Source organism: Rousettus aegyptiacus, unplaced genomic scaffold (assembly GCF_014176215.1).
Source record: "Rousettus aegyptiacus isolate mRouAeg1 unplaced genomic scaffold, mRouAeg1.p scaffold_m13_p_16, whole genome shotgun sequence".
NCBI classification, from domain to species: Eukaryota; Metazoa; Chordata; class Mammalia; order Chiroptera; family Pteropodidae; genus Rousettus; species Rousettus aegyptiacus.
This window is the reverse complement of record NW_023416291.1, coordinates 44,164,262-44,189,517: the sequence shown is the minus strand read 5'-3', so window position 1 is coordinate 44,189,517 and position 25,256 is coordinate 44,164,262. Positions and strand designations below refer to the sequence as shown.

General features: G+C 40.0%; 1 protein-coding gene across 4 annotated transcripts in view; it reads right to left on the bottom strand.

The window, feature by feature from the left end:
- The window catches only part of XPO7 (exportin 7), a 78,086-nt gene that overhangs the window by 19,454 nt on the left and 33,376 nt on the right, over nucleotides 1-25,256 (bottom strand). The window contains exons 1-11 of one of the 4 annotated variants that reach the window (XM_016141643.2): nucleotides 15,227-15,694; nucleotides 14,549-14,695; nucleotides 12,633-12,726; nucleotides 11,916-12,082; nucleotides 10,821-10,913; nucleotides 8,385-8,489; nucleotides 6,626-6,791; nucleotides 5,991-6,064; nucleotides 4,257-4,376; nucleotides 2,903-3,049; nucleotides 1,933-2,105 (exon numbers count right to left, since the gene is read on the bottom strand). In XM_016141643.2, coding sequence (XP_015997129.1) covers nucleotides 1,933-2,105; nucleotides 2,903-3,049; nucleotides 4,257-4,376; nucleotides 5,991-6,064; nucleotides 6,626-6,791; nucleotides 8,385-8,489; nucleotides 10,821-10,913; nucleotides 11,916-12,082; nucleotides 12,633-12,726; nucleotides 14,549-14,695; nucleotides 15,227-15,247 — 1,307 coding nt within the window. In that variant the 5' untranslated portion in view covers nucleotides 15,248-15,694. Of the gene's footprint in view, nucleotides 1-1,932; nucleotides 2,106-2,902; nucleotides 3,050-4,256; nucleotides 4,377-5,990; nucleotides 6,065-6,625; nucleotides 6,792-8,384; nucleotides 8,490-10,820; nucleotides 10,914-11,915; nucleotides 12,083-12,632; nucleotides 12,727-14,548; nucleotides 14,696-15,226; nucleotides 15,695-25,256 lie in introns of those variants that run through there. The other 3 variants (XM_036233944.1, XM_036233943.1, XM_016141644.2) reach the window with 3 other exon arrangements.

Genomic DNA, 25,256 nt, shown 5'->3' with positions numbered 1-25,256 from the left:
ATGCTTCTCGCCCCTGGGCGCTCTGGGCTCTTAGCTTCTCGCTTATTCTCGACTGTACTAAACTTTGGAAAGACAGGCATCCCATTTCTTGAGTGAGGCCACGGTGATCAGATGTGTTTCGCAGTTCAGAAATATTCAGATTTAGGGAGGCAATATGATGCTTTTGCCATGTAACATGAATCCTCAATGGGCTCTGTGGTATGTCAAATATAATATTCCTATAGCGAAATGTATAAATATTATGAAGTCATACGCAGTAGAATTTTTTTAAAGACTATAAATGGTCTCATACCAGCGCATGTCAAGTTTTGCCACCAAATACATTTTGGTGCCAAACTTACAAAAAAATTTAGTTTTCCTACCTCGGATTTCAGAACTGCCAGTGAGGCACTGTGCATCTAGGCCAGGTCTCGCCTTGCCTACTGGTTCCTCGGTTTAAAAATCCTGTCGTATTACAAGCTCTCTATTATCACGTCACAGCACGACACTCGAGCAGCAGCCACGGCACCCCCACCAACACCTACGCAACCAGCAGTTCAGAGCTGTGTGTTTACCACGATCCACACGCTGGGCTGGGACACAGTAACTTAATCCCCATGACAACCCTGCTGAAGAGTACGCAGCTATTAGCTGACTACCTGGGCCCGGAGCCCATGCACGTGACCACTCCCCACCCCACACAGTCTCACTGAAACCAGCTGAATCCTCAGCAACAGACACTGTGCCGCTAACAAAACAATGCCTCCTAGTGGGCTTCGTGAGTACAGATTTTGAAATGATGCAAGTCATAAACAGTTGAGACTATAATTTTTATGACAATTAAATGCACTCGACTCTGAGAAAATTAAGAATCCAACTTAAAAAAAAAAACCCCTGACCTTCAGAGTTCAAGTAAATTCCCCTGAAAAACAGGCAATAAAAATATATACAAGAGTAGTCTTACAAGTTCTCATACAAGAAAAAAAAATCTGTAACGATGTATGGTGATGGATGTTAACCAGATTTATTGTGGTGATTACCTTGCAATATATACAAATATTGAATCATTAAGTTGTACATCTGAAACTAACATAAGGTTATATGTCAATTATATCTCAATTAAAAAAAAGATTCAATGAAGTCTCGAGACTGGGCCCTAATCCAATAGGACTGGTGTCCTTACAAGGAGAAAAAACGAGAGAGATATATCTCTGCGTGCACTCACGGGAAAGGCCATGTGAGGACACAGTGAGAAAGTGGCCATCGGAAAGCCAAGGAGAAACACCACACTAGAAACCAACCTTGTTTGCACCTTGATCTTGGCCTTAAAAGCCTCCACGACTGTGAGAAAATAAATGTCTGTTGTTTAAGTCAAGCCCCTCACCCTCCAAAAAACACAAATGAGAAAGGTCTCTCAAACAAATGAACAAACAAACTTTACTTTACACGTCATTTTTGAAAGTGTCTTGACATTTCTTTAGCTATAGGTTTCTGGTCCAGTTAATAACCATGGTAGACAGAAACCACGTGTTAATGTGATGCAATCAGCGATCAGCTGCCTAGAATTCTCACAGCTTCTAGTAAGCTCTGGATTGTGTAATCTTATTCATCTACTTTATACTTAGGAGTTCACATTAAGCACCTGTAACTTACGCAGTACAATTCTACAGCCTATAAATGTTGGTTGTTTAAAGAAAGTCAGTGGCAAGGACAAACATTATACTGACGTGCTTTGTTATTTAAAGATATTGCTACTGATGGTGGTATGGTAAGACGGGGATGCAAACAGGACGTTAAAGAGAAAGACTATGCTATTCTGCTGTTGTGTAAAAAATGATAATTCACAGTATTAGCTCCAGGAAGACTCTTTCGCCAACGGGGTGTCTGATCTCTGGCAAGTCTGACACCAGGCTACGGGCGGGTGAACGACGGAGGCTGTCCCAGCGTCCTTACCTTAATATGATATGCACGGATTCCAAACGGGACGTGATGTAGGCTTTGGTGACCTCAGGAGTGTAAGTCTCCAGCATGTGGGGCTCTGTGGCTTTCACGTACGGCACAGAGGCAGCCAGCCGCTGCCACAGGCTCAGGAGATAGTGCACACTATTTGGGGCAAATTCCCAGTGCTAGGGAAAACCAAAAGAGCAGGACGCATATTTCTCATTTTTGTATGCAATATACTAGTCCCATGTCACTCGACACAAAGGATAAAGAGCCTTCCCTCCCCCCTCCCCCCAAAAAAGATGATCAATTTTTATGGGCTTTGTTCTGTGTATGGCGACTGGCCTAATGTGTTTATTAGTATTTTACAGATTAAGCACCTAATGAAAAGAACTGTTCTATGCTTGATGAGTAAGCCTTCCCAGAAGGAAAACCTTGTGTAAGTGGTTCTCAAACAGTGTGCATGAGCATCACCTAGAGAACTTTTTAGAGAGAGAGAGACGCCAGGGCTCCACCCTGGACCCAGTGAACTGGAATTTATGGGGGTGAGACCCAAGCACCTGTCTTTTTCATCAAGCTCTCAAGATGATTTTGATGTAAGCCATAAAATTTGAGAACCACAGCCCTAAATTACATGACTAAGAAAGGGAGGGTATTAACTCTTTACTCCCTGTCTACCATTCTGTTCCAATCTTGCCTTTTTGGGGGGTGATTCTCAGGGGATTTTCTCTGCCTCGAATATAAATACCCTTGCGCTTCCCACGTGTTCCTCTCACAATACTCCTTGCACTTCTGTACTACACACAAGTGGGCTACAATGGAAACCACTCTGCAGGGTTACCCTGTATGTACTTATATTCGCCCTTGTCAAAAAAAAAAAAAAAAAAAAAAGAAAAGAAATATTCTTGTAAGGTTAAAACCAATGAGCAAGAGAAGAGGTCTTAGTGTTTAGGAGGAAAGAGCCAAGCAATCAAGGACAAACCTGTAGACTGGTCACTGTGAAGTTGGCTATCAATCGGATGACCTCAGGGTAGTTTTCCACCTTTACTAATTCTCCCAGTTGATAGTTACTCTTCAGTCGGGCCAGGAGTCTGCAAAACTCATGGTAATTGTTTGGGTCTGATAAACTCTGGTGACAACACGGGAGGAAAATAAAATGTAAGATGTGATTGACTGTACCTCTGAGTGACGTCTGGGATGGCTTGGGGGGGAAGATCTACTCTCACTTCTGAGAGGCAGATCATCATTCAGAATCACACGTCTGTATAATGTTTAAAAATAGTTTTTTGAAAAAGATGGTCACACCTAACATCTTGTCTGTTCATAATAATCATTCCGTGAGATGGGATTATTAGCTTCAATCGAGAGTCACAATACATGACTCAGGCTCCAAAGCTGACAGATGGCAGAAAAGGGGCATGACCTCACGATGTAACTGGTCTTGTGCTTTCCATCAATTAAAGGAAAGGTAATGAAATTTTCTTTTTTACACCTATCAGATTTCTTAGGCACAACTAAGTTGGCAAAGTTATGCAAATGTTTTACATATTTATATCATCATTGCCATAAACGTATCTATTTCTCTATTATGTTTATACATCATACACTCATCACGCTTTTGATTTGTCTGTATATTATACCAGCATATTTAACTGTTTCCTCATCTATATCTTCCTCTACTAGCACAGGGGGGCAGACTTTGTTTTGTTCACTACCGTGTCCCTGGCACATGGTAGGTGTTTCATAAAATCTGTTGAATAAATGAATTTTTAAAAGAGGAACAGAGCTGAGTATATTTTAAAGTGAACTAAGTTTCCATTTCCTCGTGTAGTGAAGCTAACTTTAAAAAAAAAGGTAGGCGTTGCTGAATCTTTGAGACTGAAAAAGACAAAAAGGGCAATCAAGTTTACGGAATGAAAAATGAGAAATCTCTCCTACTGACCTAAAAGCAGCCCTTTACACTTAGGTAAACAGTGTACATTCAAAAAAATGGAAACAAAAACAAAAAGAAAAAACAAATTCAAACTCTTAGTTTCTTGGAGAAAAATGACCATGGCTCTATCTTTATTTTTCTGTACAAAGTGATCCTTCCCACTATTGCATTCCTGAGGATGCAAGCTCCTCTTTTGGGCAAACATTCTCGAGAATTTTCTACAAATACAGATTCACTTAAATCTTCTGAAGAATAACAGAATGAGCTGTTTTTTCTGGGGTTTCTGCCGTGTGGCTTCTAGATGGATTTCCTTCTGATTCATATCAGACAGGCACACACGTGATTATATATATATCTCATATAGATGTATATGTACAAATAAAAACAAGTCCTCAAATCTTACCTGCGGATTTTCCAGTATTCGTTTAACACCATCGACGAGATGGGAGAGAAACTTGGCTCGCTCTGCATTGTTAAACAGGGATCTTCTGACTGAGGCGATCTGTACTAAGCAGGATAACACCTGACGAAGGGCACGGCCGAAAGAGAACAGATGTAAAAAAAGGCCGCACGGCGATTTTCTTTTCATGATCCTTTCCCCTCCTACAACACCCTTCTTTACCCATGCCCCTAATTCTGTTCTTTCAGCCCCTGCTATCATGACAATGACAGAGAAGGATCAAGGAGGGCACAGCTTAGGGCATCTGAAACAGCTTTATTAAGAGAAAAAAGAGAGCATCACATTCAAGTTGATCGTAACAACTAGTTAAATACACGCTTTGGAAATTCACTTAGGTATTATTCTTTGACCGCCCAATGACTTGATTCTTGTTAAGACACATATTAAGGCTTAAAAATACCAAGCGATAATTTAAATAAAGCTTTAGATTCATTTTTTCTTCCCTGTTTTATTAAGGCCTTTCGGCTAATCGGGCTTTGCTAGGTAGTGCTATAATAAAAAAACCAAGTTAGATGTGAGCTGTGAAAAACACAGTTTGATGCCGAAAACGTTTTACCCTGTCCCCACTGTGCTAGATATTTATATTCTCTCCCTGACCAGATCTATTTTCTGCCCCTCTCCACCCTGCTTTCCCTGGGAGGCTGACCTCTGCCGACTGACCACAGCCGGGCTCCCTTGCCCTCTTGCTTCTCGTTGGCTTCGACCACTGGAAAGTACCAGCAGGAGGTCAGGACGGAGGAAAGAGGTGCCACTCCTGGCTGGGCCACGGCTGGCCGTCTCTCCACCTCAGCGCTACGGCCCTTCCCTAGGCCACAGCTTCGGCTCTCTGCAGGGCTCCCTGCCTTGCCCCTCGAAGCTCCCCCAATAGCCAGCCCCATGGGGTACAGTCACCACCTTTTGTTGGAGCCCCTTAATTTTGCTCACACCTTTATAAATAGTGTTTTTGTTAATTACTCTTCTTGAGCACATTACCTTTTCCTACAGTAAACCTGATACAACAACCCTGAACCCATGTTTCTGCTAAAGCAAAGGTCTGTATTGATTTGGAAAAGTATTACGATGACCAGGAAAGCAGTTCACTGCAAAAACACTGTGCAAAACACTCATTACTTTCCTGTGTTTTCTTTGTATGTTTTGTATAATAGCATTTTACAACAATCTGAAATACCAGACCAGTGTCTTTTAGGATCTGAGATTTGAGGTTAAATATTGCTTTAAAGGAGAAATGCATCATTCCCAAGAGCTTTCAAATGTTTTTTGGAAATAACTATGCAAATATACCTTCCCATCACAGCTCCCGATTTATCACTAATGTAACATGTCCCTGAGGGATTGTCAAAACTTTTCTCAGTCAGGACAATCATCAGCTAGACAATATAAGGTGAATCCCCACACTCTAGCCTGTGACAATCTGAGGTATAGTATAAAGTCGAGATGACACCAAAAGCTTGATATCTGCAGCAATTTGTCACCAGACAGGAATAAATTAAAAAGAATTAAGTTAAGACTTTATTGTAAGAACTTTTAAGCTATAAGCCTAATCTCAAAAGACTAGATAACTAACTAACCTTCGTAGTTCTATGCTTTACTCCTATGATTTTGTATAACGAAATGAACGTAAGACACATTCACTATTGCCACTTTACAGAAATAGGTTTGCTTTGGAAACTGACTTACCAGGGGTGAAAATGAAGGAGGGATGGAATGATACAGGTCAAAAAACAGCTGCAGAGTTGAAGAATCTAAGAATGCTGAAAGACAGACAGAAGAGCACGTGACTGAGTGTGTGCGCGCACTGCCGCCGGCAGACTGCGGGCGCTGCGTCGGGGAGCGGCTCCTTCCCCGCATCTCACAGAACGCTTATTCCCTTTGAAAGTGATAAACTAATAGGGACTTTTTGTGCCCCCTGCTTTTTAAGCACTAGTGTTTAGCTCCTCTAAGAAACGGATTTGTTTTTGATTCTCAGAGAACTTAAGACAATCAGGGCTCTGTTCATTGCAAGAATTTTTATCCTCAGGAACACAAAAACGCACGCACATGTTCTCTTGTTTGATTTTTTTTTTTTGGAGCAAGACACTACCTCAAAGGTCAAGAAGGTCAAAGTCACATTAGTCAGTAATTAAAAGTTCTCCCAGGATGGGGGATCTATAATATCCTTCAAGAACCTCTCCCTCACTTTATAAAGATAGATGCTGAAATTCTAAATGTTCTCTAACAGCAAGCAAAGGGATGGCCAGGAGTCCTTCAGATCATCCTTTAGACACTATGTAGAGTTGGGCAGCAGCCCATTTCAGGTGGTCTGACTCTCTCACCTGATCTCCAGCTGGTGGGGATCTGTACTGTGCACAGGTCATCCGAGGACTCATCAGTAGACGTGCCGATGAAATCAAAGTTTAGGCAGTTATGAGTGAGTTTGAGCAGTTGCATGAGTAAACCATGCTGGCTTTCATCATTCAAGTTTAGATTCTTTCCCGAAGCCTGTAAAAATTACCACATAATGAGCCCCAAACAATCACTCTTTTCTTCCAAGCTTGCTACCAGTCTCAAGAGCAGGCTGCAGAGCCAGAAAAGGAAGGCTACATTTCAACACTGCAAAGTGAAGTTTGCGCTGCTACAAGATGCTGCACTTCTATTACCTTCATGTCGTCATGAAAATCCTAGCTCCTTATGTACTATCACAACGTACTTCTCATAGAACATGAAGCTGGCCTTCCAGGAACTCCGCTTTTGACACTTATTCTTCCCATGTAGACACAGTGGCCACAGGGACTCCTGAACCAGTGTGAGTGGTTACTTCACTTGCATGTGAGATCCTAGCTGTTCCTAGACAGGGCTAGGATTAAACTCTGGGAGGGAGTTCTAGGAAGTTTTATGTGCTGACCTACTGTCCTTCCTCTTTCAACATTACTGTCACCAGCATCATCGAAATCTTTCAAACCAAAAGTAAAACAAGATCAGCACTGAATTTTATGTGCTCACTGGCAGTTTCCCCGCCTGTAGCTTGGTCCTGGTCCACAGCTACCAGGACTCTCAGACTGCAAGTTCACACTAGCTATGACCTTGGTGACTCGCTGGCTAATTGTTTTTGAGAGTACAGTGAGGAGGATTCAATTCTTTTTTTCTCAAATGCTTTCCCCCTCCAGGGGGTAAAATAGCTTTTCTAAGGCAGGTGGCCAACCCGAGGACTACCTGGGAGTTCTGAGATAAGACTAGGTAACTGAGGAAAAAGATGGACATCATTAAGTGGAACGACAGAAAGAATCCAAACTTGTTTCTAAAACTAAAACTGGGACATACTGGAAAATGAGAACAAGAACAAAAAACCCCAAATTCCCCGAATGAATGAGGAGCCAGAGGCCAATCCCACTTCGCTCTCCGCAGGGACTGACGGCCCCACACGGCCGTACGTGCGCAGCGCCCCTTGGTTAATGTTTCTTTCTTAGTCCAACTCTGCCAATAAATGAACTGAAACACCAACTTTTCTATTTTAAAATAGGTAATTTCCTTATGTGGTACTTTCTACCCCTTCAGGTTATGAAATCCAAATGGATGTTAAAAATTCAAAACCTGCTCTTCCTTACAGATGCTGCTTGTTTATTTGCTGCTTTTAGCTCAGCAGGGGACGCGGGGCCCAGCCTAGTTTTAGTGAGCTAACAGTGCTGTCGGAGCCGGCATTTGGAGCACCACGGATCCACATGCCATAAAGCTAACATGCTTTCCCTCTGTATAGGAAGATTTTATGTGAGTATTAAAAGAGCAAACAACAAAATCTCAAACTGTGTGGTAAACTAGATTCTTTCAAATAGGAGCATGGCATAAATATTCACTTACTGCTGTTGCCTAGGGGAACAGATCTAAAGTAGGGAAATCACGATCTTTTCTGTAATGCCAGTGGTCAGTCTGGCTAGTTCCTTCAACATCTTGGAGACAGGTATTACGTGAGAGAGGATGATGATTAAAGAGATGCATAAGTGCTCGTCGGGCCCGTTAAGAGCTGACACCTAGCAAGTGTCCACTCAGTCTCATCCTTTCAAAAGGAACTGGAAAGCAGGATCCAAATGACAATCTCACCTGTTTTAGTAAATTGCAGGAAAGTGTGAAGATGTCAAATAATGATGAATCTCGGAAAGAGGAGGCTATTTTTCTGTGCTTGGTTAAAGGATGGGTGGTGTCTGCCTGTGCAGAAAAATAAACCAACGCGAGTTTTAGAGTTAACTTTCAAAGGAAAAATTTTTCATGCAGGTTTCTAATAAACTAGAATGATTTCCAATAAAAGCAATAGAAATACAAAATACATATTTAACATTTAAATTGTTAAATCATATAAAGTAAGATAATGCAAAGGACAATAAGCTGCTAACAGCTAGCCAGAATATCAGGTCTCTAGAGCTTACAGTGGGAAAAGAGAAAAAGGGACGAATAGCTCCACTGCAAAGTTTTAATTTCTTTTGCATTTAGGTAAAATTTAAAAAATTGTTAAAGTTAAGTAATTATTAGCAATATCTGCCAATAATTACTATATTATGTTGCATTGTGGCTTAGTTTCAAAAAGAGATAGTATCGAGCCTTGGGTTTTGGTAAACAACCCTCTCAGGGATACTAAAAAATTTCCAAAACACTCCTTAACCAACTGCCACGAACTTAAGATAAACGACAACAGCCTGTAATACTCTCTCTTTCCCTTCTCTAACCTATTTCCACATGGAGTCTATACCACAGAAGTGAACACTTCAATTAAATGGTTCTTGTCTTCTTGTCTTTTCAGCCACATTTTAAAGGATTCTGTGGTTATGGACTAAATTTTTTACTTCTTTAAGTATGCCTCTATTTCTGACACAAAGTAGGCTCTCAATAAGTAGAATAAAGGAATTTCAAGGTTCCCAAGAGTATTTTTAGTCCAAATGAAAGCTTAAATCTCTTCTATATACTGACTAATTCATCCAAGAGGAAGCTCATTTTGCTTTTGGCAGCAAGATTTCTGACAATCAAGTTATGGACCCTCTTTGATTTTATTTCTAAATTCAAATTGGAATGGTAACAGAAATACACTTTCTGACTTAAATCTGACGCCCTCATCTCCTAACCCCTTGAAATCTGAATTATGTAGAAGTTCAAAATATTCCTCAATTCTAACTTTAGTGTCACTGCGTTATCATAAATGTCCTAGGTAAATTAGCTATTGCTAGATTATACATCATATACCACATATAATCTGTTCTGCTGATCATAATACAGAGAAGAATCACATGTTAACTGTTACACACATTTCTATTGTTTTCTTAAGAAAGACGAGTAAAATTTTAAAGTTTTTTCTTTATACCAACACTGATGTATTTTGTGGGTCCAAATTTCAAAGGGGAGAACATGAACCCCACAATCTCTGCACTTAGTTAATGCGTGCTCTTCTACTACAAAGGTAACAGTAGCTAAGTAAGAAGTTAGTTATTAAGAGCACAGGCTCTGGTGCAAGGCTACATGGGTTTCAGTTCAGATACTGTGGTTTGCTAACTGTGACACCGTAGACAAATTATTCAACCTTTATGTGCCTCAGGGTCCTTACCCAGAAAATGGCATAACCACAGTACCTATGTAGAACTACTGTGAGAATAGAATTAGTTAACTCAAATAAAGTGCTTAGAACAGTGCCTGTCACTAAGTAATAACTCAAAATATCTTAATAATTACCAACCACAATGGGGATTGCATTTGACAGAGAACACAGTATGGATTCTAGATTTTAATAGACTATAAGCAAGTGCATTTAAAATAGTACTAATTCAGTTAAAATTTCTAAGGGTTAATAAAAATATCTGCATAAATATGAGCAATAGCAACAGTAATGCCAATGTAATTATTAGCTGACAACTGAAGGGTGAGATGTTACCACTAATATACTGGCCTGTTCAATAATTATAAACTTTGAGCTGGATACAAAAGTAAAAGACTGAGAAAATAATCGCCAGAGCAAAAGGAAGCCACTGGTGTTTCCTCTGTAGTGATCTGTATCATCAATGACTATTTAAAAACTAATTTCGTATTTATCGGAATGTTTTATGCACTCTGAAAAGACTGCCAGCAAAATCTTTAACTAAACAGGATACGGGATTGATTGTTAAGTGGTTATAAATACATATTACTGCATACAGCAGAAGGGGCACACTAATGATGCTGGCTTCACCTGTGTGATCCTTTTTTTGGGACTCATTCTTTTTCGTTAGCAAAGCAATTATTTTCTTAAGGTTTTCACTTAGGACCACTGCTCTCATCTCTGATAATGAACCTTAATACCAATAAGGAAAACTGAGATGGGAGGATAAAATATTCTGGAGACAGATGGGGGCAAGGACAAAACGAGTGAGGTAGGCTGCACTTACAGAGGAAAGCTCAATGGAAGGGTTTTGTTTCAAAAAGGCATTAATCACTTACCGCAAAAGCACACAACTGCCAAAAAAGATCATCCCACACAGAGCAGAAAACACCAATACTAAGAAAAAATATGGCACTTACTTCAATGAGGAAGGCTGTAGCACTTACTTGATTAATTTCATTGGTTAGCTGAGATAAAATGGTGACGCCAATGATGCAGTATTCAACACTATCCTGGTAAAAAAAAAAAAAAAGCAAGGAAGAGAGAGGTGGTGTGTGCAGCTTAATTTCAGCATTGGGAATGCAGTCATACTTTTGAAATGACAGAATCATGTGTTGCTATTAAAACTGCCTAGGCAAGGTAGCAAGAAATTATAGTTTAAAGCTGCTGCTTTGCAGGACATAAAACCTAACTGCCATAAAGGAAGATTGCTAAATCTAACTCCATCAGAATTTAAACCTTTAGTATTTTTAAAATATCCATAAGCATTATACCATACACATTATAAAAAGAGAAAAAGTGACAAAACACATTTAAGATAAAGACAAATGAATAGGTAACATAATTTACAAAAAAAAAGTATACAAGAAAAAGGTAAAGAATCCTACAAAAAATGTACATAAGACATAAATAGGAAATTCACAGAAAAACAATAATAAGTAGAAAACATGAAAATTTGTTTTGTCTCTTTCAGAACTCAAACGCTGAGATATCAATTCTTTTACTTATTAAATTGGAAAAACAAAGTTTCGCTCCTGGGGTGACGGCACAGGGAAGTAGGCACTCGTAATTGTTGGAAGAAGCAACTTTTTTTGAGGGCGATTGAGAAATCTCTTTGAAAGCTAAAATACACATATCCCTTTGAATAATTCCAAAATTCCTACAAACATACTTATTAAAAGTATGACAAGATATATATACTAGGATATTCACTTAAGTATTTATTTAACAGTCAAAATACAGAAATAAACGAAATGCCCACCCATAAGAGATTAAATTATGGTGTTTTAGATTGGGATAGTGTGCAGGCATTAGAAAGAATGTAGTAGGGTTTGTTTGTGCTGACACATAAACATGCAAAGCCAAGACATAGTAAGGGTGAAGAAGACGCAGAAGAGAATATCCCAAATATTTCTATTTTGTGTAATTTTCAGAATATCTATAAGGAAGTCTGAACATGCTGCTTCTCCCATCCCTATTACATCAAATATATGTATATATATGTATATATATACCTGTAAAAACCTTGTGACATCTGTGATTGCATTTCTGAAGACATAGTCATCCTTCTGACAGTCAAACCAGCCCAGTTTTGTGATTCTGGCATATAACTGAATTAGTGCTTGTGTCACAAAAGTAGCCAACTTTGGCCGAGTGGCAAGGTAGTTGAGCACATAGTTTCCTATAAAACAAAAACAATCCACATAACAGAAAGTTCTGCCAAAGAAGGGCGTATACCTTTAAAAGTACCAAATGTTCAAGAAATGGTAAATTTACAGTTAACACTAAACTCTCTTAATTCTTCATGCTACTAAGAAATGGGACTCTGAACTTGAGTAGGTTTTCCCACTGTGAATTTTACAGTTGTCACAATGAAAAATCTGAAGCATGGCAGCCCTGAATCTACTCCTACCTAGATGGCTGAATAACACGGTCTGCACAGAATTCAAAACCCTTTAAAAATGTTTTCTTAGTTATTAGTGGCAGTGAAGACTGAATGAAAGAAACCTGACAATAAAAGGGGTTACTTAGGCTTTACCTAGCAGTAATTATTTTGGGCCCTTTTCACTTTCATAATAAGCCTAAATTCTGGAAAAACCCTGAATTCAATATATTCTGTATGCTTAGCAATTTCGGAACATTATTAGACAAACAACATAAATTTAACTGTCATTAGCACATCATTAAACAAACTAATTTCTTTAAGAGAGAACAGATAATTCTTTACTTACGAATATCTATTCGCTGTTCCAATGGTAGAGGGTTGTTGGTGCGTGACACAAGCTTTGTAAGGCATGTAGCTGCCAGCAACTGGGAATACGACGACTGTGAAAAGAGCGGGAGGGGGAGAGGGCTTAGAATTCGATTTTATTGAGCTGATCGGTCATAAAGGTTTTTATTTGGAGAGCTCTGCTCGGATTTAAAAAAAATTAGTTTTGCTATATTCGCTCCGCCGGATTTTAGAGGGTCTATCACTCTAAGGAAAAGAGGCTCATCGGCATGTGTGTACATTTAGCTGACCTCAATCATGGACAAGGGGCAGGTAAAGGGACTGGCCTGAATCTGATACGGATATCTGCCTCACTCAAGGGGGCACACGCTCGAAGTGATTTTTTCAGAAAAATATTAGGATCTTTAAAAGACAAATCTTTCTTTTAAGCCCAGAAATATTCTCCCATCAATAGCCTGGTTACAGTGATGTTTCAAAGTTTCACCTCGAAATATTCCCACAGTCACTTCGAAATATTATTATTGTATGGTATTAGAAAGAAAGAAAAAAGTATTAGAGGAAACTACCACATTATGCTGTTAATTCCCAAATTATATCTTTATATCAGCACAGCTATCAATCAGCTACAGCTTTGGGAAATGTATATGTTTTAAAGCAATTTCATAATTATGAGAAAGAAAAATTATGCCCACAGCAATGGAAAAGCATTATATTCTTAAATGTGGATTTTAATAAATTTTAACCTTATGGAGAATTAGATTTACCTGATCATAATATGTAAGAAGGGGCCATGTACAAATTCTTCCATGTGTATATTTATAACCCCATATAACAAGGACAGACTCAGTACCACTAAAATAATTTAATCGAGGGTCAAGGATAATTTTCTATGAAACTAAAAGTCCTTAAGACAACTGGCTATCTGCAGGTATTACGACAGTTATAAAAAAGTTTAAGCTTAAGAAAAAAAATCTATAAAAGTGACTCTGACATGTGTTTTCTATTCGACACCCCTGAACATGGGTTAAACTGATTGGAGTGGGTATGTCGAATCACTAATAATGCGAGAGGCTACTGTAACTATAGGACAAAGTGTGCAACTACAACTGTACACTACGTAACGTGTAAATGGTCTTTACACACATTTCCAGTAAATCTGCTAAGTCACTAAGAAGTCAGCAGAGATTAAAAAGGAAGAATCCACTATACTTGTTTTCACTATTGCACAAATCCTATCTTATGCCAGCCTGCTGCTGACTGTCAGCCTGAGGATCTGCAGTTAAAGCCGTGTCGGAGAGGACACTGTGGGGCTCCGGTGGGAGTCAGCTGGAACGGCTGGCTGTGCGCCTCTCCCACAGCGCACATCCAGGCGCATCGATCCTGAGGTGGAGTGATTGAAAAGAAACATACAAAATACTGCTTGGGAAAACAGGGCACTGTGTAATCTCTGACCATGACTCTGTCACTTTCAGACACTTGGAAAGAGTCAGCTTCACCAGCTACCAAAGGATAATTTTTAGACAACTGTAATTTGTTGGATTTACTGCATAATCCTATAACACAACTAATGAAAATTTAAATATGTAGTCGTCTAGAATTCTACCCTCAGCCTTGACTTCTTGGTAGAGGATATGAGGTTAGTACTTAAAAGTAAACGACAGAAGAGGAGTCCCAGAAATTTGATTCGAGATGAAAAAGGACAGGACGAAATATATATTGAATGAGATTTTCCTAATGAGGCTGGATGGACTTTTTTTTTTTTTTTTTGCCAATGTGGCAGGTATGGTGCTTTTTCAAAGTGAAATTAAGACAGCAGAAGCACCTAGAAAGATCAAGGAAGGGAAGCTATCCCAACCCACCCCTCAGAACATAGTTCCTTAACCCCTGTTATCCCTTATCCTTTCAAATCTTACGTACACTTCCTCTTTCAAGGAGTAGCTGGCACTTGCTCAGGCAATCAGGGCTGTTGGTGAATTCAACCAAGGCTTTTTCTGCCTGGAGTCGAGTGGTTGTGTCTGTGGTTTCATACAGCTGTTTGCACAGATTCTCTAGCTGAGCCAGGCTCTGGAAAAGATCAGGCAAGAAAGAAATCAGTCCAGTCTAGTTTATGCACTGGATACTATGCTTGAAATTACTAGACAAAGATGAAAAATAATCAATGAAGAGAGACTTGCTTCTTAACTCTCAGGAGAAGCAGGGTGACCCTTAGATAATAAATTCCATTTATAGCTCTCTTTATTTATGCTTTAGAAGACAAAATGATAGAATGCCTAAAATATCTATATACTTTTTCAGTCAGTCATTCCCTTAAGGATCAATCACAAATGATACATTTTTCCCTTGGAAATACCCATCTTCCCAAGCTTTTCCAAAAGGTTTTCAAATAAAAATTCAGAACTTATTTATTCCTCAAAATTATAAATACTAGAGGCATTGCTGTAAAACTAAGCACATAACCACACACTGTAAGTGTCACAGACACCTTTACACAGTTTTAAATATTTTCCCTTTGCCCAGTAGTTATTAGCTTACACTTATGTGTATGCATGAAGATGGTCAACCTCCACAAGAAAGCTTCAAAATGCATGTACCCACCTTCCTCCCTGGGTCCCTCATGGCTAAAGTTCAGCAGACTCTTCTGTTGTACTTTAAACTCTTGCTTCGGTCCCAAATTTAAAATGGAAGGGTCAAAATAAATTCAACCCTAGCATATGCTCACACAGAGATAAGGCAAGGGAAACACCCCCAAACAAACCCTTCTCTCCAAATCTTGAACCAGTTCCAGGCAGGCAGGAAGGGGATGGGCGTGTGCTTTAGTCGAAAACCCAAAGGGCCGCAAATCTACTTCCACTCAATGCGGTGCTGCAAAGCCGAGAGGAGAGAACTAGTAAGGGCTGACTTAACTACCACCTCGCACTGGCTGGGGAGGAGGGCGAACACCGGTTAGCCTTTAAAGGGGTGGTTTGGACTTTAAGAAGGAACCTGCGCCTATTTTCCGCAGTAGCAGCAAGATTTGGTTTAAGTGGGTTGAGGGCTCCTACTTTTAGAAACGAGATTTCTGACAAGAATGAAAAAAATAATAACAAACAAACCAACATGGGTAAATAGCCTAAAATATATTACACCGCCAGTCCGCCCAAAGCTTTTATTATCGCTTTATTTCGTTACGCTGTGACTTTATAAATCACAGCTTTTCCACTAAGCAGGAAAGCCCTTAAGGCAGGATACCTAGTTTACTCAACTCGATTAATCAATTTCCAACATTAACCCAAAGGAAACACGAAAGACGAATACTGACACTCTAAGATCGTCAGTCTCACTTCAGAGAGCCCCCCAAGAGCAAACACCACCCCCCCACTACAAAACAAACAAGCAAGCCACCCTTCACAGCATCCTAGAGTCTGATGAGGCTTATGTTTAATTGGTTCCTCTTTGACTTCCACTTAAGACCTTCAATTAAAGCAGAGAGAGACCGCACTTGCAAAGCTGGTCTCAAGTAATGAAGGTTTCTATAAGCTGTACCTGGATTTTTTCACATAGCTTATAAACATAAAAAATAGAGTAAGGCTAATTACTTACATATATTCCACAAAATACATGTGAAAGTCAGTGATTTGCTTGCCAATATTGGCCCAAGACACTACTGACAAATGAATCAACCTAATTATAAATCCCCACATTCTTTCTTAAGCAAGAGATTAAACCTCCTTCACAAGGTTTTGTTTCAACCTAGCAGGTAAGTTTTTTTCCCCCTTCACTTAAAAGAAAGAATATAAATTATTTAAAAAATAGGTAACACAGAAGACATCGACAGAAAGCCACCCCACGTGAAGGGAAAGGCAGCTGTAAAACCTGTGTTGGGTACTGAGGAGCAGCCGCCACCTCATAACCTCACAGCCACCGCGTACTTTTGAGCTTCCCAATATCCTGAACAGACACTCCCTGAACAGTCACTCTGCGTACGTTATGATGACTCTCCTTCAAATCCGATCAGTCAGTTCCCCGCAGCACCTCTAGTGCAACTCTTGTTTATGTTTATTACGACAAAGTTGTTCACATGACAATGGCGAAGCATCTGTCACCAGTAGCTCTTTACTGCTAAAAACCAATAAGCAGGTTATGGTAAGCTTTTTTTTGTTGTTTTGTTCTGATTTGCTTTAATTTAGCAGACAAAAACATACTGCAGGGTAAGCACAGTAATGAGTTCTCAGCTCAGGAAACAAAACTGTTAAAAAAAAAAAAAAGTAATCCATTTACACCAACAGTTTAAACAACTAGAGCTCTATTTCTTTGTTTCTAGAAGAACAAATGGGAAATAATTTTGTTTTCCCAAACGATTAGTAGAAGCATCTGAAAACCACGGAGTTAGAGCCACTTCACTTGGGCTGCCCATGCCCTCCCAAGGAGGGAGAGAGGCGGAGACATTTACACTATATTCTTTTGGATCCTCATGTTCCCAAAGCAAATCTAATAGTTAGATTATCTTGAATCCCTTTTGGGCCCAGAATAAAATATTTATCCAACAATTATTTGATTACCTATTAAAACTAGTACTTCACACTGTTGTTACTAGCAACGCCACACCCCGGCATCTTCCCCCTTTGCTCGGTTACACCTGTATGAAACCTCCTCCCATTCACCAGTTCTCATTCAGGGTATCTACCACACGATGCCAGGTCAGTCACACAGAAGCCTCCAGAGAAGAATGTCTATCTTCTATTCCTGAGACTGCCAAACCTACAATCCACAGAGGAGCTTCCACCTGGTCCCACTGCAACAGAAAAGCGCATCTGGGTGAAATACTTCACAGAACTAGAGGGTGATGTTCAACTAACCATACACTGCTTTAGTACAAGAAACTCAAGGCAATCAAACCCCCACACCTAGACCACACTGATTTCATCAACAGTTACAATGAAGGCATTAAAAAATGTATCTTCTTTAATGTTTAGCAACAACATCATTTTATAGTTTTTTAAACCTAGATAGAGAAGAATGTAGTTCAAGTATTTTCTTTTCAATATAAGGTGCCACCAGGTGAGACTATGGACCTCAGGATATAACAATCCATCTGAAGAGTTGCCTCTGGTTTAGAGGGAAGTGAAGATTTTGTTTGTATATTAGATGTTATGCTACTCCACAAAGCAAAATACCTTGAAATTTATTTCTATTAATTTGTAAAATATGCTTTTTAAAAAAATCTAACAGTACAGAGTTTTAAATTAGACTCACTATTTTAAAAAAAATCCACCTGGAGTTTCCCAACCACAGACTGAGAGACTCGCTTTTAGGGAGGGTTTGATGACATTCCCAATAATGCCAAGTACTGAACCAGAAAACAAGCATACCCCTTGGATGACTAGTCAGATCTGCAGGTGCTCCGAGGAGCACATCCTTAATCCGACAGCCACTGTACCACGACATGATCAGAAGCCACCATCCCGTTACAAGTGTAAAGGCTGGCTCAACCCAGAGAAGTTCTCATGAAGAGTATAGAGTAGAAATATCAACTTAGTAGCTGAGTTTTCATGATTAGGATGACTTAAATATAAAAAGAATTGCTGAAAAATCGAGCCACTTTCAACTTGTTCATACACTCCATTAATTTAGATCTTTCTTAGTTGGAATTTTTCTGTGTACTAGGAAAACATTTGTTAAATAAATTGAAAGAAGCATATTAAACCTGCTAGAAAATGAACAATTTTAAAGACCTATAAGGTTAATAAAATTGATATACTAATTACATTTTTTATGTATTCAATAGGCATTCTTATTGTCAATAAATATTCCAATTATCATAGATTTTTTTTAAACTAAAAATTTAGTGACAATAATTACTGTGAGATTTAAAAAAACAAGCGGCAAAACAGTACGTAGAGTATATCGTTTGTGCTGTATGTCGGAAAATTCATATAAGAAAATCTGGATGAATACAAACCAATTACCTCTGGAGGTGAGATTATGGGAGACTTTGAATTTCTATGTTATACATATTTCTATAACCACAATCATATATTACTTGTAAACAGGAAAATAAACCCCAACAACTGTACGGATAAGGCAAATTTAAGCCACATTCTTTTCTAAATTAATTCTAATTAGTAACATATTACTATTGACAGCTGATTCTGTTTTCAATCAGAATTCACAAACAGATTCTAAAACCAAAAAGGCAAAGGCTATTTCAAAGGCTAAACTCTGAAAAAGTATGTCTGTATTTATTACCACTTTTATTTCGTCCTTTCTTACCAGTAATGAATTTTGGTATTTTAAATGGCCTGAAAAGAACATTACACGCAAGGTTTCTTGCTTACGAAGTTAAGCAGAAGGCATTTCTGTAGGCCAAAGCCATTTTGGTCTTATACACACATGATGGCACCTACTGCAGCGGAGTCAGTAGTGGGGAAGTAGCTGGGTCTCTGGGTGAGAATGTTTACATATGCAAACTTTATTTTTTAAAGTTCAAGAAAAAGTTTACAAAGTCAGGGCAAAAGATGAATCTGTACTTTATCAGAGGACATCCAAACAGTAAACAAGCAGATGAAAGGTGCTTCATCTCAACAACAAGATATCCATTAGAATGACTAAAAAGAAAAGGCCAAGATCAGGCATTGGGTGTCGGTATGGATGCGAAACACGTGCAGTCTGAGTTGGTTCAAACACACTGGGAAACTGGCAGTACCCATGAAAAGTAAACATATGATACCCTACGACCTAGCTATTCCACTCCTAGAGCATACCCAGCAAAGACATGTACTAAACTCACCAAGAATGCATGTCCAAGATTGTTCATGGTAGCAATAAATGTATAGTTCCCAAACCAAAAGCCAAATGTCCATCAACAGTAGTATATAAATAAATGTTTCATTTTTTAACCTGCATCCTAGTTACACAGGCACATTCATTTTGAGAAAATCCACTTAATTGTACATTTATAATTTGTGTATTTCTCTGTATGTTATGCTTCAACAAGCTCTTAAAAAAGATGGATGAATGCCAGTTCTCCCCAAATTCTTCAGGTATTTACTTTCCTCTATTTCTGATAGTAATGGAAAACAAGTTCATCGAGAACCAACAAACTGCACTTTAGATTTAGAATGTTTTAGTTTTACATCAATTCATGCTTTTAAAACTGTAACTCACATTATTTTCTCAGCAGATAAATAAAGACTTTTGGACGCATTTAGGGACATTTTATTTCAGAGAATACTAAGAGGGAGAGTAAAACTTTCTGGTTGCAGATGCTGTGTAATGTCTATTGCCATAAAACAAGATAAAATATGTATTTTTGCAAGTGATAACTCTACACCAGAGCCCTGCATGCATTAGATAAGGATGGCACGTCTGCTAACATGTGATGTGAGACTGCAAAATTCTACACTTAACTTCAAAATACTAATCATTCTAACTCGTAATAAACACGTATGATTTTGCGTTGTGGGTAATATGCAGCCAAAATGCATGTAAACAAATTATTTCATGACATAAACAGCCAGACTAACTATGCCTGGTTACTAAATGGTTTACTGACTTAAAAATTTAACTCAAGAGTTTTTATTTAACACGTCACTAGAAACTGGTACTGGTTCCTTCTCATAGTCACTCATGGTGCAGAGGAATGAAAACTGCAATGTAAGCTGAATCTTCTAACGTGCGGGGTTTCTAACTGGCAGCCTTAAACTATCCCAGACATTTTTGTTTTGCATCTGGTTCTTAAAATTTTGGTTTTAAAGTCTGACACAGCTGCCAATAGAAAAGCTTCCCATTAAAAATTAGAAGAGCTGGTAACACTGGACCTGCATCTTTGAGTGTCAGTAATCAGGCACCAAGAGGGTGCTCCGGGCAGGCTCCCTTCCAGCCACCGTGGTTCCGAGGCACCTGGCCCCTGCAGACACCTGAGTTTTCTCCTCCAGCTTTAATACAATTTTGTCCTCTATCAGTGGTTCACTCCAGGATGTCAAAGTTAAAAAGCAGAGAGCATATGGTTTAATTTTGGGTACTAATTTTGGCTTAACTTTGGGTACTAACTTTTTGCCAAATTTGGTTAAAACAATCTTTGAAGTATAAGGGGCTAAATAAAACTTAGGCAGAGAGTTAAAAGAGTTAGATTGAGAGGTAAGCAAAGTTTGGATACTTGTCTTAGTAATTAACTTTGGTAAGTTAATTTCCTGGAACTTTAATTTTCTAATACGTAAAATAAGTGATTTTACTATATTGTTTTTAAAACACTCCCGTAGAATTCTAAAATTCTAAGACTGTCAAATGCTGTTTTTCCTATTTTAATTAGATAACTAAATTAGCTTTAAAAGTAAGCAAACATTAAAATTAAAATGATCATGAAAACAATAGTCAAGGCAAATTTTTTATGAGAGAATTATACTTAAAAAATGAATCAGGCACCACTCCCACGCACCCTGCTCACTGTAGCACAGGAGCTTCCTCACCACCCAGTGACCCGGCGGCAGGGACAAGGACACTTTTGGAGCACAGGGTCAGTAACAGTTAAGACCTAGGATGTCAGACAAATCCTTGCTCCTCCATTTACTAACTGTGAGAGTATGAATAAGTTACTCCAATCTTTCAAACTAGTTTTCATTTCTTTTAAATAGAAATAACATCTCCTTCATAAGGTTGTAAAATCAATGAGGTAATACAATCTCTGTGAATCGTTAATTACTGAGTTTATTACTAGCTACTGTCGATTACACTGGCTACTAAAACCTCTGGAGGAGAGCTTTTACAAGCACACGCATACATGCATGTAAAGCCTGAAATGTTTCTCACAGAGGGTCATAAATGCCTTTCCCCACAGGGCTAGAGGGACGGGGACACGACAGACGAGCGATCCTCGCGCTGCGCGAATTCCACGCATGTGATCTATCTGCTTGCTGACACTTATTTGTAAGCCCAAATCGGCACTCACAGCAATTGTGTGGTCATGTGGGGATACGCCTGGCACGGCCAAAGCCTGACGTCCGCGTTCCCAGCTGCGGCGGAGGGCAGGGACGTGGCGCCCCTTGTTTCGGCTCTCGCACCATAAACCAGGGCACGCGATTTGCGTCTTGGTTAGTGCCATGGTTCTTACAGTTTTGTGCTTTTTGTTGACGATTTTGCTGTTTAAAACGACCCCCAAGCACAGTGCTGAAGTGCCGTCCAGTGTTCCTAAGTGCAAGAAGGCTGTGAGAAAACGCGTGTTAGGTAAGCTGCATTTGGGCCCAGTACACAAGGTGTTCTTACACAGAGGCGCAAATGAAACCAGGGTGCAGGCTACTGGCTGGTGGAAACGCTGCGGCCGGAGGCCGGCAGGGACCTGAGCCTGTATTCCCTCTAGGAGCGATGCCTTAGTATTCGCCAAATCAGTGTTCTTGGCAACTCGACAGAATAACTACCAGGAGTGATGAGGACCGATTGTATCTCTGGCATTGCCGGGTGGAATTCAGCACTTATTTCCCCACGGAAATGATTACACTGTCACTGTTACAGGCATTTGTTCAGAGGTATTTATTAATTTATGTAACTTCCATATTAATGTCTGTAATACTCAAAGTCTTGCACACTGACTCAAGTGTTTGCTTAAATGGCCGTTTATAATAATTAGGCATTGTGATTTTAGTTAATGAGCACTAATGCACACACTTCATGCACCTCGGTGTCTGGCACACAGTAGGAGCTTCATAAAGATGCCTTACAAAAATGAGTAAGTCTAATTTTTCCAAACCTTCTGAAAGGACTTTGTGTTAAAATGGCAGACTGACCACACACCTAATTTTGTTCCCACCCCAAATCTAACTGAAACAACACTAAAGGGATTTTTTCAAAATAAAAAGTCATAATCCCACAAAAATTATGACGAGAGGGGACAACAGCAAGAAAATTTTGGAATCCAGAAAAATCGGTGATAGCTGACTTGACGCAGGAAAGTCAACTGCCTTGCCAGGGTTGAGGAAAGCTGCACACCAGCCTGATCCACGCTCCGTGCTCGGCTACCAGGGTGGAGCGGAGTGGCCAAAGCAAGGAAGGACAAGGGGAAAGTGTCTGTGAGAAGCCAGATTCCCAGATGTCTTCCCCTGCTCTATGCCTCTGAATGACTGTCCCTCTTTCTCTGAACCGGGAGTCACCGTGCCAGTCAAAAGCACATTTGAGGATGTGGGTATCATATAGTTAACAGGTCAATTAAGTGGCCACATGCACATTAAATGCTTCTGCGTCTTCCCTTATTGGGTTCCTTCTACCCAGAAATGCCAGTGTCTAAACCATACTCTGTAGGCAGGAGTTGAAAGATTTCCCCGGGATTCTTAGTCACAAAGGAAATACCTGAAGAAGCACTGATACAGGGGTCACCCAATAAAAGGCGCAGATCACCCTACTGTGATGGCTCAAGCAGACAAGCCTCACCTCCACACTAAGAGCTTCCAATCGGCTTTGTAGTCTCTTAACCTTGATTCTGAGCAGCTCATTAAGGATTACCAGAAATGTGAAGAAAGCCTTTAACATGGAAGACAAAAGACCCAAAATGGAGTCGCTTGTGCTAAGCCCCATGTCACCAAACTGAGGTTTAATTAGTTTCAGCTCTCCCAGAAGTGGAATCTTAACCCAGTCAATCAGGAATTGCCCGATCGGCACTAGTTAGGTAATCCACCTCACAGACCCTGTCATTCTCTGAAGGATAGTAACTCTGCAATAACCAACCTGGTGTGCCTAGTATACATTTCTTGTTCCTGCTCCCTTCTGCCTGTAAAAGCCTTTCATTTTGAACAGCTCCTTGGAGCTCCTTTCTGTCTGCTTGGTTGGAGGCCCAATTCAAATAGATTTTTGCTCAAATACTCCTAAAAAATTTTTTAACGTGCCTCAGTTTACCTTTTAACAATATCGATCTAAACCAAAACATAAAGAGCAACCTGGAACAAACAGAAACTGTGCAGAAAGAAGGAAACTTAAAAAAAAATTAATAATGAAATCAAGGTGGGGAGGGGGAACAAATTAAGCTCATCAAAGAAATGAGAAAATATACTGAAACTGTGGAATAAAAACAAGGTAGTTTAAAAAAAAGAAACATTCCAAAAACATAAAAAGAGGTCTTAGAAATTAAAACTACATTAGCAGAGACAAAATATTCTATCAGAGGGTTGGAAAACAAGTCTCTCAGAAAGCAGAGAAAAGGACGGAGACGGGAAATAGGAGCGCAAAGATAAAGTCAGAGACCGAGTTCCAGAGGTCCCACATCTAACTCACAGGAGGTCCAGACAGAGCAGAGAACAGGGAAGGAGAGGAAATTACCAACGAAATAATTCAAGAAAATTTCCTAGAAGTGAAGCTGATCGGTTACCAGAATGAACGGGTCTACCCGATGCCCAGCATTAGAGACGAAAATCAAGTCATACCCAAGGCTCCTTGCTGTGAAACCTCAGAAACCTGAGCGACGACAAGAAGATTCTATAAGCTGCTCTGAGGTCGGGGACAAAGAACAAAAAAACCCAACCCAGGTAACGCACGAACGAGCAGGTATCAGATGGCTCTGGACATCACAAAAGCAAAACTGGAAACAAGCCAACAGAAAAATGCCTGCAAGGTTCTGAAGGCAAATGATCGACACAGAACACTATACACAGGCCAGCAAGTAATCCAGCGTGAGGGTAGAAAAAAGCTTCCGCAGGCATGGAAGGCCGCAAGAATGCTTCTGGTGAAGGCTGAGCTTCCCGCCCAAACAGGAGCAAGCCCACGGAAAGGGGAGCGTGGAATGCAGGGAGACCGGCACTGTAACCCGGACCGGGACACCAAGGGGTCCCCGGGGTTACACTCTAACAGAGAGACAGACCATGAGCAGTATTTGTGATAAACAGACTCCTAATATAGCAGAATTGTAGGTGATAAGTGCTGCAAGAAAAAAATAAATAAATGAAGCAACGTCAGGAAGATGTGGAGTGGGAGGGGCAGCTCTCTTTGAGAAAGTGGCGTTTGACAAGTGAAGCGAATTAAGTTCTAGCCATGCCATTATGGGGGGAAGCGCACTGCACGCAGAGCGGCCAGCCAGGGCACAGACCCGCGACGGGAGGGCGGGGCCTGCGTGTGGCTGCCGCTGAGCGAGGGGCGGAGCGCCGTGGCGGTCACTGCGCGCTCCTGGGCTTCCCGGGCAGAGAAGGGAGATCCTAGCCTGACACTGTGCGCGGCCCACAGAGCAACCAGGCCCCAGCTAGGCAAAGCGGCTCGAGGGCACAGTCACGTTCAGGCAGCCGTCGCCGAGAGCCCTGCTGCCGTCCAGGACGGATACCTGCGTGAGCGTTCTTACGCTGATTTCATCTTAACCTGTGTTGAATTTTAGTTCACAGACAAGCCCTCGACTGACAAAATAACCACTCTCCATGAAACTTTAGAAAGTTTACTATAGAGCTGTGTAATCGTTTTAAACTAACATTCCAAGGACAAAGGCAGTTGTACAACATTAAAGGATGGCCGTGAACTTAATACTGCATGGTATAGTTACTTACTGCACTTAAAAGCTATAATAGGCTTCAGGTATAAAATTTTGTACTCTATGATTTATAAATGGAGTGCCAATAAGAAGAAAAAAAACGATACACTTGGTTTTTGCCACTTCACTTTCTTTATAAGAAAGGTTGCCACTCAA